This window comes from Globicephala melas, chromosome 9 (assembly GCF_963455315.2).
Source record: "Globicephala melas chromosome 9, mGloMel1.2, whole genome shotgun sequence".
Taxonomy (NCBI): domain Eukaryota; kingdom Metazoa; phylum Chordata; class Mammalia; order Artiodactyla; family Delphinidae; genus Globicephala; species Globicephala melas.
This window is the reverse complement of record NC_083322.1, coordinates 103,507,480-103,529,210: the sequence shown is the minus strand read 5'-3', so window position 1 is coordinate 103,529,210 and position 21,731 is coordinate 103,507,480. Positions and strand designations below refer to the sequence as shown.

Below are 21,731 nucleotides of genomic sequence, written 5' to 3'. Positions count from 1 at the left end.
CAGGCCTTAACTGCCTATGTACATGTGATACAGACATGTATATCATTACTGCGCATTCCGAGGGTCTAACTAATTGTGAAAATACTTTAGCTGCCATCAAGTTAAGATCTTTCTTTCCCCTCTGCTGTGCACTTTGTATTCACGGCTGCTTCGTGGAAAGCATGCTCAGACGTGTCTGTTCTGCATGGTTTTGCTTCAGGTTAGACCCACGTTGCAGCACTGTCGTTCCTAAGCCACAGTCACTGGGGTGACTCTGAAAGCAGAGGGGGCCAGTGAGAGCCCTCAGCAGAGCCCTCAGCATCAGTACCTGGATCCGAGGCTGGTCCAGGCGCTGGCCCTTTGCCAGCCTTCCTAACCCCTCCCCCTCCTCCCCCCCAGCCATCACCCATGTTCCTACCTGCCTGGAACTAGCACAAGTGGGTCTCATCGGTCTGGGCTCAGGATTGGGATGAATGAATGAAGAGCACAGAGCTTCTCTTTACTCTCACTCCCAATTCTGCAAGACTGTGCTCTTTTCCTCCAGCACAGTGGTTGACTACTCCAGCCCATAGTGGGTACCTTGAGAATGGCTCCTCTTCCCCAGATGCCCGGGTGTTCCTCTAGGTGCTCCATCTAAGTTCTGTACAAAACTTGATTTGTAACCGGAAGATTGCAGAGGATGGCATTTCTGTCATTAGGCGTGTTATACAAGGTGTAGGTGGCTATTGCTAGCAGGCGGGATTGCAGAAACACACCCTAGAAGCTCATGTTCCTGCTCGCAGATCCAGCAATGCACTGGGCATTCTTACCTTCGGTTTGCACAGAAGGACAGAGAACATGGGTCGACAGGAGGCCTTCTGGTGCTTGAGCTGGTATCTGAGGGCTCTTCGGCTGGGGTGACGCTCAGACCTGGCGCCTGGAATCAGAGCAGCATGTGGAATCCAGTCACGGTCTGGGCAGGCTGACGCCCCACCAGGGTCCCAGACACCGGAGCTGGCTGCCCCACCTGCTACCATGGGGTGCGGGGTGGATCCCAGCCACACGAGTGGGCTGGGGCAGACAGAGCAGGGCTGGGAGCTGAGGCCGGGGAGGGACGCACACACACTCGTGACCCTCACTGTAAGCCTCAACTGTGATTTCTGAGAAGTAAGCAAATCTCCCCATAGTTGAACCAGGATTTCCAAGTGTGTAGCGATAATAAGACCCACAGTTCAAGTTCTGAGCACGTTGCAGACCTTTCAGAATTTAGCAGTCCCGGCTGCGTGTGTGGTTTGAGCATGGCTCTGTGGTGGGAGAGGGCGATGTTTCAGGCCCAGAGCGGGAGGAGGGTTTCGTTTGCAGGCCTGCCCAGGAGGCGGCCAGGAGGGCCCCTCGGGGCCTGTGACGGTGCCTTTCTGATTTGAAGTTGCATCTTTGTTGTTCTCCTGAAGCCCTGTCCTGGGGACAGGACAGAAGGGCCCTTCTCTCCTTTCAAATTCCAAACCGAAATGGGGCTTTTTCCTGCTCCCTGCAGAACAGGAAGGGGGTGGAAAGGGCCTTGAACTCGAGCCGGAGCCCTGTCTCTGATGAAAGGTCTGCCCACAGCCTTCCAGAACAGGAAGGGCCATGCCCCTTTCTTGAGGACAGACCCCAGTCATCCGCGGCCCTCTTTGCTCCTTCCTGACTGTCCAGCCCTCCAGATGGGACCGTCCTCACCTCACCCGGGGCAGGGGCTGCCTCCCCACCGTCTGACCCAGCAGGCGAGTGCCCTCCAGACTGTGTGTCCCGCCCTGGAGGGGGCAGTGAGGAGTCTTACAATGTTCCAGAAGCAGAGGGCGTGGTCAGCTCCTGGACATTCTTCTGATTGGCTGCTGGTGAGGTCATCGGGAGTCGGCATCAGCAACCTCCTGGCTCCAGCTGGTCTGGGGTCTCCGTGCTGGTGAGCAGCTTGCAGCTAACTTCTCCCGCCCGGTGGGGATGTCAGTATCTGCAAAACAGGTCAAAGGACACGGCTCAGAGTATTGTCTACAGGGCTTGAGGAGGAACTAAGTTAAAGGTCCTTGACTTTGTTTAATGGCTAAAGTATTATTTTGTCTTGCTTGACTGTTTCCCTTTCTTTCTGCATTTTCTCACTTCTCTGATTAAATTTACTCTTTGGCTAAAGTTTTTCTACAGACAGAAGACAGGCTGAGGACATGGGTGAGGATCTATTCTGGGAAGGACCCATAGGGTCCTGTTCGGTTATATCCTGTGCAACTCAGGGCCTCTTCTTTTAAAATTCCGAATCCTTTTCTTATCCTGCTTGCTGAGTAAACCCACCCTGGACACAAGGATGCTACAGGCCGAAAAGAGAACTGGTAGGAGACAAGGACAGGAGGAGAGCGTTGGCAGAGAGATGCTTGTTGTGGTAGCGAGAGAACCTGCTTGTGCCAGCACCGCTTCTCAAAAACATGCCTTTACATTGTTGTAAGATTGATTTTTAACTTCTAAGGCTATGATGCAGACCGGGTCAAGATTTTGACCCGGGCCACTCTAAAGTTTTCTTCTCAGTGTTTTCTTTCTTTTGTTACTTTCTAAGCGTGAACACACACACACACACACACACACACCCGTAAGTCGTGACTCCCAGCCAGACAGTGGTCTAGTGCCTTTAAGTACAAATTGAGCTTTTGCTTCATGCAGTAACCAGGCCACTTGGTGGAGTTTGCAGTTTGGGGTTTTTGCACGGTATAGACCAAGGGAGCACCCGCGAGTGCTGTTTGCGCAGTGCTGGTCGTGCCACTCGTGTTGTACGCAAAAGTCAAGTGGGGCCTCCCTGCCCAGAAGACTGTTTGGTGCCCCCGTCCCATCCGCACTGTCCTTTAAAGCATGTATTTCCACATCACAACCCCCGACTGCTGGGTCCACATGTGCTGTTTCTGCTTTGGCATGGGTCACCCCAGATGAAAAATCACTCTGTGGGTGGTTTCCAGGAAAAAAGGAATCATCCCCATCACGGCCAGCCTGAGTCGCTACAGGAGGATTTGTTGGCAGTGTCCAGCGTTGCCAGGAATGGCCATTACGCTTGATTGGAGCCACCCAGAAAGGTAGAATTGGGGCCAGTGGCTGGAAAGTGCAGCAAGGCCAGTTGGAGCCTGGAGATGAAGGCCATGGTGACGCTGGGTGACGACCCCTGAGAGGCCTTGGACTCGAGCCGGAGCCCTGTCTCGGATGAAAGGTCTGCCCACAGCCGGTGGCCTGATGCCTCTGGGTCTCAGTTTCCTCGCCAGAAACTAGGGCGATCATGTTAGTAGGGGTGTTTAGTATTGCCATGAGACTGACATGAGATCACGTTGGGACGGCTCCCCGCTGGGTCCCCGGCCCTGAGAAGCCCCCCGTTTCTCCTTCCCTTACCCCGCCCTTCCTGCCCTGCTCTGCTGTCTTCTCACAGCTGAGATGCTGGGGGCGGGCCGGGCTGGCTGGGTGGCCCTGGGCAGAGCTGTGGGAAAAGGGTTCACCTGCAGGATGCGTGGCTGGGCAAGAATTCAATATGACGTGTTATTTAATTTTTTTAAGAAACAAAACGCTTTCTTCAACAGAAAGCTTATAAAGAAGCTCACTATGTGGGCTGATAAAAATACAGAGGCTCAGGTGTGGAGCTGGGAGGGATCGAGCATCCCAGGCCCCACCAGTGTGCCCCTCCTTCCCCCCAGGGGAGCCTGCTCAGCCCCAGCCCCATCCTCACGCTCTGGGACCCCGGGGCTGGTGAGTGCGTGACGTTCAGGGCCGAGGATGGAGACACTACCCTGACCGTGGCCTGTGTTGCAGGTGTCGCCGTGCGAGCGGTGTCGCTGCGAGGCCAGCGGGGAAGTGCTGTGCGCGGTGTCCGCGTGTCCACAGACCGAGTGCGTGGACCCCGTGTACGAGCCCGACCAGTGCTGCCCAATCTGCAAAAACGGTAGGTGGATGCGCGTCCGGCCCGCGACCACACAGGGGTCCCTGCGCGCTTCCCGCCGATGAACCACGGGATGCAGTGCGGGATACACTGCAGGAGGCATGTGAGTTTCAGTATTTGCATCCACGCCCTTGCACGCGGGACCCTGCCCTCTGGGCCCCGGGGACCCGCGGGAGCTGGGCTCCAGTAAGGCCTGCTCTCTCTTATCGGTGTCAGCACAGTGTTTTACACACGTTTAGTTCTTTGGGGGAAAATTCAATTTCCACTCTTGAGGAGAGTCGCTTATTTTAATTTAACTTTGTTTGTTCTTGCAAAGCAGTTTCTCTCTTTCCGAGACAAATCAAACATGCCGGTTGGGCTTATTTACTTTTCATTAGTAAGTGGATTAAACGTGAAACATCGTTGACTATTTTTCATAAGCAACATTGGCAGGAAGAGAACCCCCTCTTACTCCCAGTGAAAGCCTGGGGGAGCTCAAAAGCCTTGTCTGCTTTATGAAAAAAAATGGCAGGATGGCTTTGGTTAGCAAGGGGGAGTGTTTCCTCATCCTAAAGGATAAGTACTTTGTACCTGAGATGCGACGTGCATCCAGGCTTCACTTTAAGAGGGTGTTGAGAAGAGTGGGTTCCCAGGGAGGATGGGATGAAGACCCGTGGCTCAGGATGGTGGTTGGATGAAGCAGTTGAGTGCAGCTTGGAAGAGAGCAGACTCTGGACATAAGACCACATCTTCAAGTACATGCAGGTACTGCCTTGGGAGAGGGTTGGGCCATCTCTGTGTGGCCCCAAGGCCACGGTGCTAGGACGAAGCCAGGGCAGAGTGTCTCAAAAAGAAGGCAACTCCATGGCCTGAGCATTTCAGAGACGGGAGGGGCTCACCTGTGATGTTATCAGCTCGTCATCTGTGGGGTTGCTGGACATCAGGCCGTGTGGTGTGGGCTTTGTCAGTGGCTGACGGTTACACGGGGCTGCTATTAGTGTCTGCGGCAATTCTGAGATTCTGCAGTCATGCCCACTGTGTGGGCTGTGAGGTTCCACGGATGCCTTTCACCAAGTGCACACAGATACCCAGATTTCACCACGAGAAATTTTAAAACTCTTGAAAGGAATCAACAGAAGAGGATGTGAAGCTTCTGTGGAAGCAGGACGGTGGCAGCCTCTCCACCGGTGGTGTGGAGTGAAGTAAGCGTGGGGAGGGGGCGCTGGTGCCTGGGGTTGGTGAGGAGACCACAACGACTGAGGTCCAGGCTGCAGCACACTGCACGAGGCGGCATGACTGAGCCTTCCCGAGTCAGTGATACTTAGTGAATGGCTTGAATATAAGTGGCTCAAATAGTTGGCATCTTAAGCATGCAAGATATTGTGTCGCTCTTGTCAGTTATGACAAAAAAATAAACACAAAGTTTTGGCCTTAGACAGGGAATCCTCGTTTCGATGTTTACAAAAGATGGAAAGACATGATTTCCATCCGTGAGGATATTTTCAATCCCCGAAACTTTAGAAAGGTTTCAGACCTACAGAAAAGTTGATAAATAGCACAAAGAACAGAGGTATACCCTTCACTGTATTTACCTATTCTTCACATTTTGACGTTTTATTTGCTTTATCTCTTTTGAGCTCTGTCTCTGTCCCCGTCTCTCCCTATCTCTGTATATCACCCAGCACTGTCAATACATTTGCTTTTTTGTTCTTTTTCATAATACGCACAGGATACCTTCTATTTATACCACAACCAGCATGGAACCTGCTGGTTAAAGTTCAAGATTTTTTTGCAGTTCTTTTTGCCCTTAAGATATATCCCACTTAGGGTATAGAGTTAGAGAACTTAGAAATTATTTGAATTAATTCTTTATCCTGTGTGGATATGTTAAAATTTTATAAAGATTTAAAGTCACTTATTTCTGGTTGATTCAGTTTTTAATGTTAAGATTTAATTTTATTGTTTGAAGAAGCAAACAGTGTTCAAAAGTAAAACCTGTATAAATACGGTACAGTCAGAGATTCACAGAATGTTTTAATGTTGCACTGATGGTTTGGGGAGAGAGATGGTTGTTGCCCTGATAGCAAACTTCTAAATGCTCTGCCATTGCCTTTACACTTTGAGAGACAGCATAGAATGAAATAAGGCAGGATTGGGGGTATTGTATTAAAGATTCTTAGAAGAAGGATGAATATGTTTTGTAAAACTAGATGAAGAAAGATTACAGGATACAAAAGGATTTGTATTCAAAGGTTTGATCCAATTATATCAAAACAGCAACAACTTTTTATTTTCAGGAATATACCCAGAAATAAATGTAAATGTCTAATCATGTAAGTACTCTTAAATTTTGTTATAACGTATTCACTAGATATAATCTGTCTTTCATCTGTCTCTAGCTGTAGGGTATTCTGACCTTGACAGGGCAAATGGTGTTCGGAATTCTTACTGAAAAATTTGCTTGAAAAGTGAGAACAGTTTCTATCAGAAATGAACGTCCTGTAATAATTGGTTGAGATTAGTGAATAAGTGACAGTGGTCCATCCCTACTGCCGTGCACAAAAATCAATGTTTTCAATAAGAAAAAGTTATACATCTGATAGATCACAGATTACAGGACATCAAAAGTGATGCCTTGTAAAATTAAATGTTTGGATAGACTTAGCTTGGATGGAAAGGAAAATCACGATTCAGTAGCAAGCTGCCAAAGTCACTTGCATCAAAGGAACAAAAGTTTGAAATCAAGAATGCCTGGAATATAAATAAATGATCACAAGTAACATACAACTTAAAATAATCACTTTGTTGATTTGTATAGATCAATCTCCCAAGGATTTTCTTTTCTTTGGGACTGGTTTTTGGATTTTTCCTACTGATACAAACAGTGAGTGTTCTATTGACTTTCGGGATTTCAGGTTTTCTCTGGTGCTGGTGTACCTCAGATGAGGCTTACGTTCACAGCACACATTCCCTTCAAGCCGGAGATCAGAAGACTTCCGTCCTGCTTGTGTGCACCTTACCTTACTTTAAACATTCAAAGGAAGGAAACTGACGAATGTAAGACATTGATGTTGACATAGGAGGGCCTTGTTGGGATTAGCGCTGATTCTCCAACGTGGAGTATTATACCCAAGAGGGAATATGTACACCAAAAGCACAAAGGCACTGAGTATAGATTGTATATCTCCCTGAAGTATTCAGTACTACCTGATGGTAGTTGTTTAGAACTTTATTTCCACCAGAAAATGAATATGGCTGTTTTTGGAGGAAAATGAAAACTTTTATGAAATTTTTAAGATAAATATGGAGACTTCAAATTATTAGAAGCACTTTCATGGAAAACATGTGAGAAGCACTAAGAATTGGACATGGTTGTTTTTGTGTTTCTCTTGTGTATTTCAGACAGTAAGATAAGATCATAATTAAACCACATGTAGTGAGTTGGACAGAACTGAACGATGTGTGTGTGTGTGATTCATATCAAGATCCTTCTCACAGGGAAAAGCCTACTCCCGTCATATGGCTTCAACATTACATTTTTCCAAAATTTTTACCAAAGTGATAATACCAGTCTTGTGGAAACACTTGATCATTATTTAAGATGACATGATCTTAACCATAAAAAAAATAAAGGAAACTACAAATATCAGAATTAATACTTGATTATACCAAGTTTGTTTTACAAAATCAATATGTAAAAGTCAGCTGTATGTCTAGATACCAGCAACAAATGAATAAAAATGAACTAAAAACTACTCTTTCAAATAACATCATACATACCAAATAATTAGAAGTAAATGTAACAAAATTGGACAAGAGTGCCACACTTGAAAATCTTAAAGATTTATTGAGAGAAATTAAAGAAATCCTCAGTAAATGGAAGGATAGACAATATTCATGATTGGAAAACTCACTAATGTAAAGATGTCAGCAGCCTCAAATTACTCTATTAAAGAAATAAAATCTATGTATTCAGCATAATTCCAGTAAAAAAAAAATACAATGACTTTTTTTGTGCAAATTACCAAATTGATTTTAAAATCCACATGGAAAGACAAGTTAAAAACTGGCCAGCGAAATACAGAAGAAGAACAGCAAAGCTGTAAAATGTATACTGTAAAAGTGATTAACACACTGTGGTACTGTCTCAAAGATCAAAAGACTGACAAACCAGAGCAGAATAGAGTCAGAAAAGACTTAGGAATGAAAGACCTCTAGATACACGATGAAGCTGATCCTGCAGTATAGTGGGGAGGGGGTGATCTTTCCAATAAATGCTACTAGGTCAGTTGGGAGCAATATGAAGATAAATGTTGATTTCTTCCTCACACTGTACAAAAAAAAAACAGTTCCAAATAGATTACAGATTTAAATATGAAAGTTAAAATAATGCTGTCAGAGGAAAACATAGAACATCTTTATGATTTTGATTAGGCAAAGGTTAATTTTAAAAGATACTAAAAGCACTAACCATATGGAAAGAATTGATACATTGGACTTTATTAAAACTAAAAACCTCTGTTCATCAAACAACATTACTAAACCAATGCAAAGCAGCTCACATGTTGGGAAAAATATATGCAATGCATATATCTGACAAATGAATAAACCATTCTAACACAGAAAAACAAGCTAGAGAGATGAAAAAGTAGAGATGAAAAGTAGAAAGAAAAATGTAAAGGGATTCCAACTGTCTGTGGACCTCTGTGTCTTTCTTCTAGTTCCGCTAATCATACACACAAGTTTTCTCACTGAGTTGTATGTACTGGGATGCTGCCACTCACCACTACTTTTGTAACATTGTAGTTCTGTGATAGGACCTGCTCTTGGTGTACAGTCACGAGAGAACAATAAATTGGATTTCCTATTTTAGTGAAAATAATCTAGTATTAATCTGAAGTAGATTGTGATAAATTAAGATGCATATTTTAATTCTTAGAGCAATCACTAAGAAAATGAACAAAGGAATTAAACATAGCACACTAAAAAATATTTATTTAACTTAAAAAAGGCAGTCAGGGAGGATCAGAGGAATATAAAGCCAGAAAACTTGTAGACAACAAATAAAAAAATGTATATGCACTTAATAATAGAACCTCAAAATACAGAAAATAAAAATTGATAGAATTCAAAGGAGAAATAGAAACTTAATCATAGTTGGAAATTTCAACAAGCTATTCAATAATTCACAGAAAATCTAGACAGAAAATTAGCAAGGATATGGAAGACTTGAATGACACTGTCAACTAGCTTGACCTAACTGACATATATGTGGAACATGGCACCCAGCCACTGAAGAATGCTTTTCAAGTTGGTGGACATTCTCCAGGGTAGACCATATGTCGGGACATAAAACAAATCTTAATAAATGTAAAGAACTTACTCATACAAACTTTATTCTTTGAACATAACCGAGTTCAGCAGAATCGATAACAGAAGAAATCTGGGAAATTTGCAAATATTTACAAATTATATAGCACACTTCTGAATAACCCATGTGTCAATGAAGAAATCACAGAGAAATTAGAAAATATTTTGAACTAGTACAAATGGCAACAGACCATACTAAAATGTATGGGATGATGCCAAGGCAGTGATTAGAGGGAAATTTACAGCTTTAAGCACCTATATCAGAAAAGAAGAAAGCTCTCCAATAAATATGTAAGCTTCCACCTTAAGGAATGAGTGGAAGAAGAGCAAAGTATTCTAAAAACATAGCACACAGTGAAAGAGAGAAAGTAACAAAAACGTGAGCAGAAATAAATAGGATAGAAAATAGGAAAAGCTTAGGAGAAAGTTAGTTCAGTTAAGTTAGCTCTTTGAAACTTGGGACTTTGAAAACATGAGTAAAACTGACAAAACTTTCACTAAACTAAGAAAAAATCAGAGAGACAAATCAAGATGGAAAGAGGAGACGTTATTACCGACCCTACGAAAATGAAAAGGAATATAAGGCGCGATTATTAACAACTTTATACCAACAAACTGGGTGAGTTGGAAGAAATGGACAAATTTCTAAGAGAACACAAATTACTAAGACTAACTCAGTTCATTTCTGAATTGCCCTAAAAGAAATAAAAATTCAAATTTGTAATCAAAAGCTTCCCACAAATAAAAATCTAAACCTACATGGATTCACTTTAAATATATTGTCAAATATTTAAAGAAAAAAATAACACCAATCCTTCACAGACTCATTCAGGAAATAAAGATGAAGGAACATTTCTCAATTTATTCTGTGTGTTTTTTATGGTCCTGGTACTAAAGCAAAGCAAAGGTATCACACACAAAAATACAACTACAGATCAATTTCTTTCATGATTATATATGGAAAACTCCTTAACAAAATATTAACAATCTGAATCCAGCACCATAAAAGGGATAATACACTATAACCAAGTGAAATTTATCCTGGGAATGCAAGGTTGGTTTATTATCTGAAAAATCAGTTAGTGTAATATGCATTACAAAAAAGGATAAAGAACAAGAAAAAGATAAAGAACAAGAAAAATTACCTCAAAAACGGAGAAGAGGTATTAGACAGTGTTCAACACTCATTCATGATTAAAGCTCTCAACAAAATAGCAAAAGTGAAATTTCTATCCTGATAAAGGGCAACTATGAATAATCTATAGCTATAGCTAACATCATACTTAATGGTGAAAGACTGGATGTTTCACCAATAAGATCAGAGAGAAGGCAAGAATATCCACTTTTGCCACTTTTATCCACTACTGTAGTGGAGGTTCTACATGGTGGGGTTAAAAAGAGGAAGAAAGAAAGACAAAAAATACAATAAAGCAAATTAAGAGGTAAAATTGCCTTTACTCAGAGATGTCATGAAAAATATTTGAAAAATTCCAAGGATTACACACACACACACACACACACACACACACACACACACACGCAACTATTAGAACTAATGAAGAATAACACCAGATTAATGTATACAAAGTCATTTTTTGTAGCAAGCAGTGAACCACTAGCAATGGACAATAAAAAAGAAATTGAGAAAATAGCTCCACTTGTAATAGCATCAAAAAGAATAGAATACTAAGGAATAAATTACCAACAGATGTGCAAGATTTATACACTGAAAGCTATACATTATTACTGAAAAGAGATATAAATAAATGGAGAGACATTTTATGAGTAGAGGTCTTAATATCATCAAGATTGCAGTTGTCGCCAAATTGATCTATAAATTCAATGAAATTCTATACAAATCCCAACACACTTTTTGGGTAGAAATTGACAAGCTGATCTTCAAATTCCTATGGATCATAAAGGATAGACAAAACAATTTGAAAATGAACAAAACTGGAGAATTTGCACTATCCAATTTCATAACATATTATAAAGTCTTAATAATCAATATACGGTGGTATTGGTGTAAGGATAGACGTGCAATAATGGAACAGAATTGAAAGTCTAGAAAGAAACCCAGAATGTAAATCCTTACCTATTTATTTTTCACCAAGATACTAAGGCATTTCAACAGGGAAAGAATGAAAGAACATCCTTTTCAACAAATGGTGCTGGGATTATTAGACACCCTTGTGAAAAAAAGAAAAAAATTAACTTACATCCTTACTTAGATCACCCCATATACAAACACTAACTCAAAATGAATCACAGACCTAAATGTAAGAGTTTAAACTATATAATTTTTATATTATTAAAAATAGAACATCTTCATGACCTTAGGTTGGGCAAAGAGTTCTTAGATTCAACACCAAAATCACAACTCATGAAAGGGAAAAAAACTGATAAATTGAATATCATAGAAATTAAAAGCTTTCACATTTCAAAGCACCTCATTACAAAAATGAAAATATAAGCTACAGACAGTGAGAAAATGTTTACAAATTATATACCTGATAAAAGTCTTGTATCCAGTGTATATAAAGAACTCATACAACTCAATAAGAAGATGAACAACCCAATAAAAAATGGACAGAGGATTTGAACAGACAATTCAGTGAAGAAGGTAAACAAATGGTAAATAAGCACATAAAAATATGCTCAACCTCCTTGGTCCTCAAAAATTAAAGGCACAGTGGGATACCAGTATACCCCCTCTAGAATGGTTCTAATCAAAAAGATAGACAACGTCAGGTGTTGGCACAGATGTGGAGAAACTGGAACCCTCAAGCATTTCTGGTGGGAATGGTCCATGTGCTTTGGAAAACAGTTTGGCATTTTCTTAAAAAGTGGAACAAAAACTTTTATCTATCCTAGCAATTGCATCCTGGAATTCAATCCCAGGAAACTGAACACATGTCTACGCAAAGGTGTGTAGGTAAATATTCATAGCAATATTATCCTTTGTAGCCCCCCAAAAATAGAAATAACCCAAATGTCCATCAGCTGGTGAATGGATAAACAACGTGATTATATCCATGCCATGGAGATCCACCAATAAAAAGAGATCAGCAAATGATAAATATATGCTACAAAATGCATGAACCTCAAAAACATCCTAAATGAAAGAAGCTAGTTGCAAAGACCACATATTGTATGATTCTACTTATTTGGAATGTCTAGAGAAGGCAAATTTACACAGGGAGAAGGCCCCTCAGTGGTGGCCCAGATCTAGGATCAAAGAGGGGAATTAATCACAGATGGGCAGGAGGGAATTTACTGAGGTGAGAGAATGTTTATTAACTGGGTTGATTACTAAGATCATTAAATTGTACACTTAGAAGGGGTGAGTTTTATGGTGTTTAAAATATACCTCGATAAAGCTGCTAAAAATATGGATAGTCTCTTTAAAAGATAGACAGGTGAAATTTTTGTAATTTCCTTTGATTGAATTCTAAGGCCAGCCTTGATTACACATCTTTTCATCTTCCCTGAGAAAGTGCCTTTTCAAACCCTGTACTGGTGCCTTTGATAACTATGAAATCTTTTCATTAAGCCTGTAGAAGGTGAGGCCCTTCTAAGTATATACCGTTATGTACCTTGAAGAGCTAGGAGGCCATAAAGGGTTGCAGACACACAAACCCAAAGAGGCCCATGGGGTTTTCTAGACTTCCTGTGCTCTGGAGCCCTGTGCATGACACAGACGTACAGCCCACACAAACCCCTCTTCTGTATTCTTCACTCGCGGTGTGGACACCTCTCTGCCCCCTTCAGTGCTGCACTCCCCCGTGTCATTCTAGACTCTCCCTCACAATGACCCAACTTCCCAGGACACGGGGCTGCAGATGCAGGGAGAATGGAGGTCGCTGGGTACATCCAGATCTCATGCAGGTATTGTGCTCTTCTGGGATCCCAGAGCCCAGGAGGCAGGGTTCACCCAGCTCAACCCTGGTGAGCATCACCTCCAGGACTTGTTATAACACAGATTCACTGACGCACCCCCTCCCCAGAGTTCCTGATCCAGCTGGTCTGGCCTGGAGCCTGAGAATTTGCATTTTTAATATGTGCCTCCCTTGGTGTTTTTGGTGCTGCTGGTCTTGGGACCACCTTGGAGAACCACTGCTTTGAGGTGCTCATTTTCTCACTTTTTAAAAATTTTTCCTCCCAGTCAAGTTTAATAAGAGAAGCACACAGTGGAGCTGTGCAGCTTTAGGCATGAATGAGATCTTTTTGAGATTTTGATGCATTTTTGTTGTTTTTCTAGAGATTTTAGAGTTTATAGAAATATGTAGTATGTAATATTTTAAAAATTGAAATCTCAGGGCAGAGAAAAAATGACTGTTGTATGGCAAGTGAGAAAAAGTTAGTATAGACACATGCTCCCCATCACCCTGTGTTTCATAACAACTCGTTGTTAAAGACGGTCTGCAGAGTTGACAATAAGTTTTCTAGCAGCCGAAGCAGAAAAGAGAAACTTAATAAATATCACCTACACAGAGAAACACCCCAGAGGAAATGACTTCCTGATGAGCAATTTTCCTAAAAAATAATACCTAAATAAAGTTTTTTTCTCATTCCAATTTACAGTCTCTGGAGGTGTAGAAGTGTTTATTATTGGCCTTATTTTTTATGTTAAAAAACACTAAAACGAAGAGAATTTAAATCTGATCACAGTGATTTTGTAACTTGCTGATATAAGCCATATGGTATATTTTTTCCTGGTTCAGTGTGCTTATCTTTTTTTCAATTTTATTGAAGTACAGTTGATTTACACTGTTGTGTTAATTTCTTCTGCACACCAAAGTAACTCAGTTTTATATATATATTCTTTTTTATATTCTTTTCCATTATTGTTTGTTACAGGATATTGAATATAGTTCCCTGTGCTGTACAGTAGGACTTTGTTGTTTATCCATCCTGTATATAGATTACATCTGCTAATCCAAAGCTCTCACTCCTTCCTTCTCCCTCCCCCCTCCCCCTTGGCAACCACACGTCTGTTCTTTATGTCTCTGAGTCTGTTTTTGTTTCATAGATACGTTGATTTGTATCGTAGTTTAGATTCCACATGTAAGTGATATCATATGCTGTCTTTCTCTTTCTGACTTAGTTCACTTAGTATAATAATCTCTAGGTCCATCCATGTTGATGCAAATGGCATGCTAAATAGATTTTTTTAATGTCAAAGCTTTATTCACCTTCTTGTTAGTGTTTCCCAATGTAGACCAAGAACTTAACTCCAAGGTGCTAGCGGATTTCTTATCCGTGTGTTTACTTACATTTTGGTTTAGTGGAAGTAAAGATTCAGATCGTATTCCATGAATCCTCACAGAGCCCAGTGAGCATCGATACTTATGCTTTAGAGAAGCACTTGCATGCCCCATGGTGTTCCTCCTCCTTCGTGAACTGTGAACGAAGATCAGCTCTGGGTTTGCTGAGGTCCAAGCCAGGTGAAGATGCTGGGTGTCCTGAGTGCAGACGGCTCTCAGGTCTGCTCACTTCTGACAAGTTAGCCATAGAGAAGGGTTGGGTTGGGGCTGATCTCTTGATTTCAGGAACTTAGTTTGTTTTCATTTCCTCTGGAGACCTTTGAATTAGCAGCTCCTCTTTGCAAATTTGTGAATAGCTTAAAATGACACTTTTGTTTGCAAACATTGGGGCAAAACCTTAATTTTTAAGATAAATAAATCAAGTTAGACACAGCCTGCCCTGAAGTCGTTGCTACCCAGTTATCACAATGAAGTGCTTTCGTGAGTTAGGTGCTCACATGAACCTAGGCAGAAAGTGTATGGCCGTGGCTTCATCTGCATGTTTCCTAGAGTCTGGGTGCATTTGGCTGTGGATTTTAGACCAGTCTCGGGCTCAGGCCACAGACCAGCCTCCACGAGGCTTGGCCACTTCCAGTCTGCATCGTGCCCTTTGAACTTGCTGAGGACCCGCCTGGAGTCCCTTCCCAGTCTCCCCCTTTTTATAAAGACTGGCACTCAAATGTCCTCACCTGGAAAACCTTCTCTGTCCTGTTTCCTACAGGAGGTTAATTCCCCTGTGTGTCCTTCTCACAACCCAGAACCCAAATCACATGTCTTCTGATGTAATTAAGCATGTTCTTTTGTTGAACTTTTGGCTCTTTTGTTGAATGCTGGGTTCTTTTCTTAGATTTAGAGGAGTCTGTGTGTATGTATGTGTGTGGGTGTGTGCTTATGTATTGCTTTTATGAAAGTTAGAGGCACTTATTATATATTTTACATCAAATACAAAGATGAGTCAGGTTCTGGTTCCTGCCCTTATGAGCTCACCATCTAGACGGGGAAGTGGTCTGTAAATAACCTGTCTGCTGCTTTCGTTGGGTGATGAGGAAAGTGGTGAGGGAAGCAGAGGAAAAAAACTGAGTAATACTGCAGTAAAACGTCACCATGTGTGTGGCCTCTGTTTGCTTTTGAATTATTTCATTAGGATAATGTCACGGGAGTGAGATGATTAGGTCAAAGGCTTGGAACATTTTTATCGTCCTGGTACATATTGCCATGTTGTTTTACAGGAGGTCGTGCACAGGGTAAAATCTCTAGTTCTATGATAAAATCGCTAACCTTTCATTAATTTAATTTATAGAACATTGTGCCCATTGTTTGAATATTAAGACTGAAAACTCTACAGTATTTCGATGCTATTTTTCCTACAATGTGTTCTACTTCTCTACCTTCTTAACAAAATAACTTTAAAGAGAACTTTCATGGTTCTTGATTACTGAAAGTCACTGATGTGAAACCAGTTATTGGACTGCCCCATTATACAATGAGGACTTCAGAGTAAGAATCAGATCAAGTAACCTGATCTCTCTGTATCCTTTCTGGAAAATGGACATATTAAGTGTAGCTACATCTGTGGATGTTTTGTGACAATTAACTAACATGATGGATTTAGAAGAGTTTCATTCATTCAGTCAGCAGATATCGACTGATCCTCTGCTGTATGCCAGGAGATAAGATGGCAATGGGAAAGACCATGGGAGGGGAAGGGGTGATTTCCCCAGGGGTGAGGAGGCTCTGAGGGGGCCAGGGAGGATTGTGGCCCCAGAGGTGGCTGGGCAGTGGAGGGATGAAGGTCCCCCTGTTTGTGGGCTGGGATAGCCCTGCAGGCCTGGAGGTGGAAGCAGAGCTGGGACCTGCCAGGCAGGGGCACAAGGATACATTTCCAGCTGTATTTCACAGGCAAGGCCCTTTGTCCTCTAGAAGATTGTCTATTCATACTCCTTCGCCATCATTCATCTGTTAAAAGCCACTTGGTCATTAATCCAGTGGTCTCAGATACCTCCAGACTGTGTCCTCAGCAAAAGGGAAATCAATTTTCACGAGATACAATAAAGCCATTCATCCAAGGCAGGCAGATACCTGTACCCCATCCACCGCTTGATCAATGGTGCCATTACCAGAGGTAGCTTGGAATTGCATCCAGAACCCTTCCATGGGATGCGTTCTGGTAGAAATGAGCTGTCAGTGGCTGACAGCATGAGACACATGGCCCTGTGGACAGCTCGCCCAATCTCCAGGAGAACAAGGCGATGAATATTCTCAGCCAGGACTTCCAGTGGGCGCGTCCACGGGATGCAAAATACCCTCTCTGTTGATCAGAAGATGCATTCTGCTTACACTAACAGCAAAACCCAGCCTCTTATTTGTATTTCAGGAAGATAAGCTCCAGGTATAATAGAGCCCATTACCCCAGGAGGTCCCCCTAAACCACCGGTTCTGAAAATTGCATCTCATCTTTTCTCAAACAAATGCCTTCGCTTAAGAGTAGTTACAATTTGGTAATCCTGACAGCTGTGAACTGAATTTATCTTTAATCACACATTCCCTGAGTGTCTGTGGAAAGCACGTCAGCCATCACTGAGTAAAGCATTATTATAGGAGAGAAAAACATCACCACTCTTTACTTAAGAGCGCTCATATTAGATAATAAGAATGATAGGCCTCTGAATAGAGTGTCTGTATTTTAACCTGTGTTATAACTTGACTCTCATAACCCTGGATAAAAATGCGGTTGTTTGGGCAACCTTTGGTCCCCTGAGGCGGTGAGGTCACGGTGGGTACCAAGGTACACTTTAAACTTCACCTCCTGAGAGCACCAGATGCTGGTACATCTGAATCCAGGTCACCTCTGGAGAGACAGGCTAAAAATGGGTGGACTTTGAAACAAGGCAGACTTTTCTGACCATTAGAACTCTTTGTCAGCAGTGTTCAGAGGCTGGGGAGCCCAGTTCAGAGATAAGTACTTTCCAACTTGGACCAGATGACTGAAAGAGCACTTCAGTGCTAAAACGGATTATTCTTTGACACTAATGCATACATTAGTCAGGATGTCCCAGGCATCCTGACTCAGCAATCCACTCTGGTGGCACAGAAAGAACAAGGTTCCTTTCTTTGGTTAATTCGGACGTTATCTTCTTTTTTTTCCTCATCTTCTGTTATGTCACTAAGTCATTCTGTAAATTAACAAGATAAACAGTTAAGACAAGATAAACACTTATTCTTTGAAGAACAAAAGAGAGAAGACCCCGTATCACCTTCCTCTAAAGCACATGGAGAGAAACATAAAAACCGGGCAGGGCGATCTGAGCCTCCCCAAGGGGCCTGGAGCTGGCGGCAGGGTTGCTGGCTCTGGTTCCACCCACCCTCTGCTGCTGCCACATCTGGACCTCACTTTCCTTATCTGTAAAAGGGAATAGATAGGGGAGAATATATATGAACTTGCCTTTGCAAATTAAAACCTGTTATATATCTGTCATTTGAAGGAGGGATATGCCTTAGCAAACAAAATACATGTGATTAATATTTACGAAAAGCCCCAAACATTCCCCCCTAAAAGCCCCAAATTCATTTATCTCCTAATAATTAGATTTTTGAAGCCCCCCTTGCCGCCCCTTGGACAGGCCCAACACACACATAGCCGCCCAGCTTGCCCACAGGGCCCCCGCCTCCCCGCCACGAACCTTCCTGGGCTGAACCTGCCCAGAGCTATGGCCACACTTCACCTGCTTCTCTGCAGTTGCTCCCTCCACCTGGAAGGCATCAGAAGCCTCTGGAACCAACAACTCTACCTGTTTCCAAGGGCCAGTGCTGATGTCTGTGTCCCACGTTACACGTGTTCCTCACCTTCCTATCACAGGAAACACTGCGGCCCCCGGACCTTTGTGTTCGCCACCCCCAGGAGTGATTCCGTGTTGGCCAGCTTTTTCCTGTGCAGCCGTGGACGGCCCCCAAGGCCAGGGCACAGGACTTGCTCATTTCATCCTCCATTCTTGGCTGTTTAGAATAAACTGTCAACTATATTGTTTCTTTACATGTTTCCAAAGTCTTAATCCCTTCTAAAAAGACCGAGCTCCCTGCCTTTACTTTGAGAGACTGACCATACCAAGCTCCCCCCAAACCCTGGAAGCAAATTTTGTCGTTTCAGCTCTTGTAAATACCTTCCTGACCCTCGACCCCACTGCCTCTTCGGGCTCTGACCCATTTCTGAGTGCCAGGAACATCTCACATCAACCACTTCAAACCCCAGGCTTCAAGAAACAATGATCACCAAGGCAGCCTGCTGTTCATTATGTAAAATACAGCATCGGAATAATGAAGATGTGAGACTGTTCCCTCTGGCCCTGTGAGTAATGAAAAGCCTCCAGGAAGGGCTCATTCATTAAGATTTTATAAGCAGGGGGGAAATAAAAGGATATTTGTTTTAAAGAAAGCTATTTTCATCCAGTCTGGTCTTATTTTAGAGGACATTTGGAGAGAATGTAAATTTATTTTTAAAAAACAATAAAAATGAAATCCAGCGCCTGCAAAAAGTCTTTCACCTGCCGGTAAGATGCTTCACTAGTAACGTTTTGTTCACAAATTCGAATCAAACAGACAAGAATCTGATTTTTGTTCTGTGTTCTGATGGCATGTTAATCTGTTTAAGTGCCTATACCGGGAATCCAGAGGAAAGCTGAAACTGGCTGTTCTTCCCTGTCATTAAACTTACAGTGATTTACAGCACCTCACTCAACAGGCAAAACCCCAAACTGTCAAAATCCTTTGTGAAATTACCAAAAAGGTGAAAATGGACAGTCCTACCCCAAGGAAGCAGCACTCTGGCGGGACAGGAGTCCCTGAAAAGGTGATTGGACAGGGATGAGAAGCTGAGCTGTGTGCCCCCCATTCCCCCACCCCACATGGAAGTCTGAATAATGCTTTACTGTTTGGCAAATAATGATTTCCCTAGCAACGAGCTCAAAAAAAAATTTTTTTTAAAGGAATGAAATTAGGAAGAAAGTGAACATTTAACAGACCTTTAATATTGATTTTCTGTTTCTCAAAACTATTGAAGATGAGCCAGTAATTTGCACAAACTTTGTCTAGTCATTTTAGAGAGCTGTAGTGAATTCACTAAGCAGTTAGGAATAAACTAGAAAACATCCATCTGTTTAAGAAGTATCAGCTTGTAGTTCATAAGTTGGTAGTCATTTTAAGAAGACAGTCTAAAGACAATGATTTAGGGACTTCCCTGCTGCTGCAATGGGTTAAGAGTCCACCTGCCTATGCAGGGGACACAGATTTGAGCCCTGGTTCGGGAAGATCCCACATGCCGCGGAGCAACTAAGCCCGTGCACCACAAGTACTGAGCCTGCGCTCTAGAGCCCGCGAGCCACAACGGTTGAAGCCCACACACCTACAGCCCGTGCTCCGCAACAAGAGAAGCCACCGCAATGAGAAGCCTGCACACTGCAGAGAAGAGTAGCCCCACTTGCCACAACTAGAGAAAGCCCGCGCACAGCAACGAAGACCCAAACGCAGCCATAAATAAATAAATTTAATTAAAAAAATAATAAAGACAATGATTTAACAGGCATGACAGCAGAAAACGTGACTTACCTGTCACCATCTGAGCCATGGAGTCTCACTGAGAACCACTTACTCTAGATTAACTTTGCTCCTTTTCAATTGCAGGGTTTTTTGTATCTGTGGGTTTTTTGTATTTGTACAGAAAGTAAAACATAGCTGTTAATATGTTGGCTCCAATAGCAGTAGAAAAACAGTAAAAACTTAATGTCAGTGTTGCATCAGTTTTCCGTGTGCTTTAGATAGAAAATCAATTCAGCTGCTTTCACAAACAAAGTCAGTTGTCTTTGTTTTTAAATTCAGTTTCTGGAATCAAAGCAAAGCCTTTGGAAATTGAAATCAATTAAAATCAAATGCAAAACACCTAATGCTATTGCTAATTCTGTTTTAGGTGCATTTTCAAAATTCGATGTTGAAAGTAAAATTATTTTTGACTGCTACTGTGAATACATTTTTAGCAGAGCAAAGCGTCATTATAAAAACGTGACCTACCTAACTTAAGGAACCAGTAGGGTAGAAATGCATTTGAAGTTGACTGGGGTACACATATTATTCATAATTGTGTCCAAACAAATTGATATCCTAGAAATAACTGTAGAAGCTGTAATTGTCAAAAGTATTAAATAGTTTTCTAAGCATGTCTTTTTGTAAGAAAAAAAAAAAATCTCAGCTTGGCTAGTGCCTCTTTTGCCAGTTAGATTTTTTCTTTAGAAATGGTTGAACCTTGGAAGAACTACAGTGAAGTCAGTCTAAGTGCTTTGCAACATTTTTTGACTTATTTCTGTAGATGAATTCTCTGTATTTTGGCTGCATGTTTCTTTCAAAATCAACTGGAGATCCTTAATCAGTGTTCAACAATTAGATAAAAAAATCTTCTGCTTTTGCAGTTTGAGAAGCTTACCATTGTTGCAACAGAACCTGTGAACCAGACAGTGCGGAGGTGTTTCCAGAACACCTGAGGGGATGACACAGTGGGGCCTCCATGTGTATTTAAGGTTTAATTTTCAAATTTTCTTGCTGTGTTTTGGGCTGTATCAGCTTGTAGGTAGAATGTTTGAATTGAGCTTATATGTTTAATTGGATCTCTAGATATTTTGTGCAGAGAAGGCCCTTGATTTTTCCAACATTTGAACTCAGTGACCGCTCAAAAAAATCAGAGATGAATTATTTGGTGCTTTTGTCTTCAAACCTGTTTATTAAGGAAAGTTCCTATACAGTGCTATAAAGATAGTACCTGTGAAAATATTTGGCATATCCATGAAAGTAAGTGATTAAAAAGGAGGATGTTTTCCATTTAACAGATTTTCTCTAAGTTTACCCAGCATCTCAGCATCTGTAGAGAGAGAGCATTTTCTTCATTAAAAATATACTCTTCAGAGGAGTCAGTTTAATGTGCCAATAATTCCAGATGTATAAAACCATAAAGTGTGACCTGAAAAAAATGCAGATGATTTAATGAAACATTTAAAAGGACAAGACTATTGGGGAAAATAAAAAAGCTCTCAAAAATGCGATTATATAGTTAAGAAACGGAACGGATTTTATGAAATATACCAAAAGGAAAAAGTTTTCTTGACCCTCTTAGGGTCCGTGGCTGGGTCTGAAAAGAAAACTGACAA

The 21,731-nt window shown here is 42.0% G+C and overlaps 1 protein-coding gene across 2 annotated transcripts in view; it reads left to right on the top strand.

The window, feature by feature from the left end:
- The window catches only part of VWC2 (von Willebrand factor C domain containing 2), a 116,935-nt gene that overhangs the window by 20,457 nt on the left and 74,747 nt on the right, over positions 1-21,731 (top strand). For both annotated transcript variants that reach the window (XM_060304936.1, XM_030871345.2), the window contains exon 3: positions 3,766-3,895. In XM_060304936.1, the coding sequence (XP_060160919.1) occupies positions 3,766-3,895 (130 nt within the window). The remainder of the gene's footprint in view (positions 1-3,765; positions 3,896-21,731) is intronic.